The sequence below is a fragment of the Mobula hypostoma genome, chromosome 9 (assembly GCF_963921235.1).
Source record: "Mobula hypostoma chromosome 9, sMobHyp1.1, whole genome shotgun sequence".
In the NCBI taxonomy this organism is placed as follows: Eukaryota; Metazoa; Chordata; class Chondrichthyes; order Myliobatiformes; family Myliobatidae; genus Mobula; species Mobula hypostoma.
Window position 1 is genome coordinate 50,534,114 of NC_086105.1, and position 6,000 is coordinate 50,540,113.

The 6,000-nt window shown below is 45.8% G+C and overlaps 1 protein-coding gene across 1 annotated transcript in view; it reads right to left on the reverse strand.

Annotated features, from left to right (window-relative positions):
• LOC134351714 (intestine-specific homeobox-like) overlaps positions 1-1,693 on the reverse strand; it is a 44,509-nt gene extending 42,816 nt beyond the window's left edge. Inside the window, exon 1 of the mRNA XM_063058277.1 lies at positions 1,397-1,693. Coding sequence (XP_062914347.1) covers positions 1,397-1,571 — 175 coding nt within the window. The 5' untranslated portion in view covers positions 1,572-1,693. The remainder of the gene's footprint in view (positions 1-1,396) is intronic.
• Between the last annotated feature and the right edge of the window lie 4,307 nt (positions 1,694-6,000).

Genomic DNA, 6,000 nt, shown 5'->3' on the forward strand with positions numbered 1-6,000 from the left:
TAGGCTTCTGAACTCCCTGACGCATCGTATTCAGAGGATCACTGGTTAATCTGTTCTGTACCTTACAATATTTAATATTCATGCACTTTAGTTAGTTATTTATGCGTGATTCATCTGTAGATTTTATCCTTACCTTCATAATTTATCATGTGCATTGTGTGCTATGTGTACTGCAGTGCTTTACACCCTGGTTCGAAGAAACGTTGTCTCGTTTCGATATACATTATATGGTCATATACATTATATAAGTGTATATAGTTAAATGAATATAGCTTTTAACTTTTTTATCTAAGGACTTATACTCCATAGGATTTGCTTTCTTCAGTCTCCTTTCTTCCATTGAATTGATCCACTGGACCTGAAACAGGAGTGTGTGGGCCATGGCAGTCAAAGCTCAAACTGGGCATGGCACCTAATGATGATGATATAGTTAAATGACGATAAACTTCACTTGACTTGAAACACCAAACTGAATTAATCCTTTCAGCCTTCACATTGTCTGTACCCCTCCATTCTCTGCGCATTCATGTGCTTATCCTGGCGTCTTTTAAATGTCTCTAATTTCACCAGACCCCACTTGCTGTGCTCCCTATGAACTCACCGGAGCCCTATTTCCCATGTTTTCTTTAAACTGGGTCCCACCTCATACACTCCCTTTAAACTCATCAGATCCATATTGTCTGAACTCCTTATAAACTCTCTGAGTTCACTGAGAGATTGTTTATTCTACTGTGTAACATCTAAAAGAAAGTGAATTGAGATGTGCTGGGGTATTAATACAAATCATTTCCAGTTGTTTAGGAAGTCTGCCAGTATGAGGTCACCAAAGTCTTGAAGGATCTATTTCACTCTGCTGAGGAATATTGAAATATTACTCCTGCTTTATAATCATTCTAGTGCAGCCATGAGAAGGAAGTGGGGTGTGGGCATGTATAGGTGGGGAAGGAGTTGTCACAGAGTCATACAATATGGAAACAGGCCCTTCAGCCCACTAAGTCTCTGCCACCCATTAACCATTCATTTTATCAAATCTAACACCAATCTCATTTTATTGTCCCAATGTTCCCATCAGCTTCCCCCAAAATCTGTCTCATCGGTTCACAGCACAGTAGCCAATTCACCCATTGTCCTGCATGCCTACAAGATGTTGGTGAGGGGGGATCTGGAACACAGGGGAAAGCCATAGGGTTTTCAGTGCGCCAAAGCACCGGGGGTCAGGATTGGGCCCGGGTCTGTGGAGCTGTGCGGCAGTAGCTCTACTCACTGCCCCAGTGACGCTCCGGTCATGTACGGGATGTGCTCTCCACTGCAATAAGAAGGTATCCCGCTCCACCTCTGTTACATTGTCCCTCGTCAGCTCCATCCCCGCACCAGCCTGCCCTGTCTCCTTCCTTACCTAGCACACTGTGGCCGCATGAAACCTCCGGCTGCCTGCTGATTCCACCCTGCTGTCCGCTGGCTCGGCTGCAGCCTGGCAGCAGAGGCCCCCGGCCTTTCTGACAAGGCCGGCTCAAGATCTCCTCCACCGAGTGAGCCAGGCTTGGCCTCTTCTCATCTCCGCTCCCACTCATCCTGCCCTTCTCCGAGCAAACGGTGGAAAGCCTCTCCAGTCTGCCTGGTCCTTGCCTCAGACTGCTGTCTCTGATTTCCTTCCTCTTAAAGTCAGCTTTTACAAACCTTTCCTTTACCTCCCTCCACTGCTCCCACCCCTCCCAAACAGCTGTCGCACCATTGTCTCACCTGTTTTATTTAAATTATATTTACTGTTCCTACACAATCACTTTGGCTCTTCGTCCAATGAGTGCGCGGTTTAGTGGACTATTAAGCCTTATGATTGTTAATGAGGCCTGGGTTGGATTACACTGTAACTAATGTTCAATAAAACTGCCTGATAACATTGTAGGCCATAAACCCAGTAACCCTGTGGTGCTCAGAATATGATTTTACTGGCTGAATCCACATTCCCATCTAAAGCCCAGGGACTAGTCAAACCTCACTTCCACTAGCCCCTGTTGCAACCCACCCCTTACCTCACTGCTCATTATAAGTTCACAATCTGAATTTATTACAGGTCCTGTGTCACCCCAGACTGCAAGGAGCAGCAGTCTCGGGCCCCTGTTACCTAGAGACCGATTGCTTTGAAGAAGGTTGTTGTGGTGGCTACATTGAAAACCATGGCAGGGGTGTTGATGGAGGCAGGTTCATTAGGGGCATTTAATAAACATAGATTGGCACATGAATGATAGCAAAATAGAGGGCTATGTAGGAGGGAAGGGTCAGAATAATCTTACAGTAGGGTTAAAAGGTCGGCACAACATCATGGGCTGAAGGGTCTGTACTCAGCTATAATGTTCTATGTTCTGTGTTGTTCTATGACTGTGCTGAGCATGATGTCAAATTAAATTAATCCATTCTGCCTGCACATGATCCCTATCCCTCACATGTTCCAAGAAAAATTCATGTCTCTCTGTAATTCTGCAGTGCAGTCATTGGAGATCAGAATGGGGAACTCCTTAACTGCTGTTCACATGGAACTGGGCTGGGGTGTGTGAAGAGGAGTGTGGGGTAGGGCAGTGTGCAAGGAGATTAACTTTGTGTCTCACATGGGCTGCCCTGTCCTGCAAGTGTCTGATCAGGCTAAAGCACATGGGGACCTTTTCTGTGGATCTAGTCTGCATGATCCCTCCCTGAGAGAGTGTGGCAGGACAGTGCAGATGGAGCTTTACTCTGCGCTATGCTTGCCGTGGGGGTGTGCTGCCTGAAAGAACCGAGAGACCTTTGCTCTATATCCGACCCGTGCTGTCTCTGCCCCCAGAATGTGTGTGTGGGGGGTGGGGGAGAGTAAGTGCATTGACAGCTTTACTTCGCATGTGATATCTCTCCTCTGCTTAGGGAGTGTGTTAGGAAAATGCATGAAGAGCTTCAATCTGTATTTAATCCATGCTGTACTTACCCTGGCAGACTGTAACAGAGCAATGTAGAGGAATTTACTCCGTACCAACCCTTACTGCCCCTGCCGTGTGAATGATGGGACAGTGTAATATTCTGACTTAGAGGCAACACGACTCGGGGCAGAACAGTACCATAGCAGTCAGCAAAACACTATTATACTGCCAGCAACTGGATGTGATCCCCACCGCAGTCTGCAAAGTGTTTGGACGTTCTCCCTGAGACCATGCCAATTTCCTCTGGCTGCTCTAGGTCCCCCACACATCACAAAGATGTGCAGTTTTGTAGGTACCAGTCCCATAAGCTCTAATCTCTAAAAATATACTACTTCTCCTGAAACAGCTTGCTAAATCTCTTTCACTCTGACCTGCTGAGCATTCTTTTTACTTCTGATTTCCTGATTCTTTACTTCCTAATATCTTTTATTTTTGATGCACTTTTATAATATAGAATGCTTTGTCCATGATGCTGTGCCAAACTACTAGACTACTGTAAGATCAATCTAACCTTTCCCTCCTACATGGCCCTCCATTTTACTATCATTCACATGCCTACCTTAGAGCCTCGTAATGTATCGACCTCTGTCACCAGCTCTGCCAGGGCCTCCCATACACCCATCACTCTCTGTGTAAAGAACTTACCTCTGCCATCCCCACTATACTTTAGAACATAGAACAGAACGTAGAATAGTACAGCACAGTACAGGCCCTTTGGCCCACAATGTTGTGCCGACCCTCAAACCCTGCCTCCCATATAACCCCCCACCTTAAATTCCTCCATATACCTGTCTAGTAGTCTCTTAAACTTCACTAGTGTATCTGCCTCCACCACCGACTCAGGCAGTGCATTCCACGTACCAACCACTCTCTGAGTAAAAAACCTTCCTCTAATATCCCCCTTGAACTTCCTACCCCTTACCTCAAAACCATGTCCTCTTCTACTGAGCAATGGTGCCCTGGGGAAGAGGCGCTGGCTATCCACTCTATCTATTCCTCTTAATATCTTGTACACCTCTATCATGTCTCCTCTCATCCTTATTCTCTCCAAAGAGTAAAGCCCTAGCTCCCTTAATCTCTGATCATAATGCATACTCTCTAAACCAGGCAGCATCCTGGTAAATCTCCTCTGTACTTTTTCCAATGCTTCCACATCCTTCCTGTAGTGAGGTGACCAGGACTGTACACAGTACTCCAAGTGTAGCCTAACCAGAGTTTTATAGAGCTGCATCATTACATCGTGACTCTTAAACTCTATCCCTCGACTTATGAAAGCTAACACCCCATAAGCTTTCTTAACTACCCTATCTACCTGTGAGGCAACTTTTAGGGATCTGTGGACATGTACCCCCAGATCCCTCTGCTCCTCCATACTACCAAGTATCCTGCCATTTACTTTGTACTCTGCCTTGGAGTATGTCCTTCCAAAGTGTACCACCTCACACTTCTCCGGGTTGAACTCCATCTGCCTCTTAGCCCACTTCTGCATCTTATCTATGTCTCTCTGCAATCTTCAGCAATCCTCTACATTATCCACAGGACCACCAATCTTTGTGTCATCTGCAAACTTGTGAACCCACCCTTCTACCTTCATGTCCAGGACATTAATAAAAATCACGAAAAGTAGAGGTCCCAGAGCTGATCCTTGTGGGACTCCACTAGTTACAAACCTCCAATCTGAATGTACTCCTTCCACCACGACCCTCTGCTTTCTGCAGGCAAGACAATTCTGAATCCACCTGGCCAAACTTCCCTGGATCCCATGCCTTCTGACTTTCTGAATAAGCCTACCTTGTGGAACCTTGTCAAATGCCTTACTAAAATCCATGTAGATCACATCCACTGCACTACCTTCATCTATATGCCTGGTCACCTCCTCAAAGAACTCTATCAGGTTTGTTAGACATGATCTGCCCTTCACAAAGCCATGCTGACTGTCCCTGATCAGATCATGTTTCTCTAAATGCCCATAGATCCTATCTCTAAGAATCTTTTCCAACAGCTTTCCCACCACAGATGTAAGGCTCACTGGTCTATAATTACCTGGACTATCCCTACTACCTTTTTTTGAACAAGGGGACAACATTCGCCTCCCTCCAATCCTCCGGTACCATTCCCGTGGACAACGAGGACATAAAGTTCCTAATCAGAGGCTCAGCAATCTCTTCCCTTGCCTCGTGGAGCAGCCTAGAGAATATTCCGTCGGGCCCCGGGGACTTATCCGTTCTAATGTATTTTAACAACTCCAACATCTCCTCTCCCTTGATATCAACATGCTCCAGAACATCAACCTCACTCATATTGTCCTCACCGTCATCAAGTTCCCTCTCATTGGTGAATACTGAAGAAAAGTATTCACTGAGGACCTCGCTCATTTCCACAGCCTCCAGGCACATCTTCCCACCTTTATCTCTAATCAGTCCTACCTTCAATCCTGTCATCCTTTTGTTCTTCACATAATTGAAGAATGCCTTGGGGTTTGACTTTACCCTACTAGCCAAGGCCTTCTCATGCCCCCTTGCTCTCCTCAGCCCTTTCTAAAGCTCCTTTCTTGCTTCCCTATATTCCTCAATAGACCCATCTGATCCTTACTTCCTAAACCTCATGTATGCTGCCTTCTTCCACCTGACTAGATTTTCCACCTCACTTGTCACCCAGGTTTCCTTCACCTTACCATTCTTTATCTTCCTCACCGGGACAAATTTATCCCTAACATCCTGCAAGAGATCCCTAAACATCAACCACATGTCCATAGTACATTTCCCTGCAAAATCATCATCCTGCAAGTTCTAGCCTTATAGCCTCATAATTTACCCTTCCCCAAATAAAAATTTTCCTGTCCTCTCTGATTCTATCCTTTTTCATGATAATGCTAAAGGCCAGGGAGCAGTGGTCACTGTCCCCCAGATGCTCACCCACTCCCGACCCAGTCCGTTACCTTTCCCCCAGTCTCTTTAAAGTGATGCCCCCTCATATTAGCAATTTCCGCCCTGGGAAAATGTCTCCGGCTATCCGTTCAATCTATGCCTCTTATCATCTTTTGTTACTTTAACAC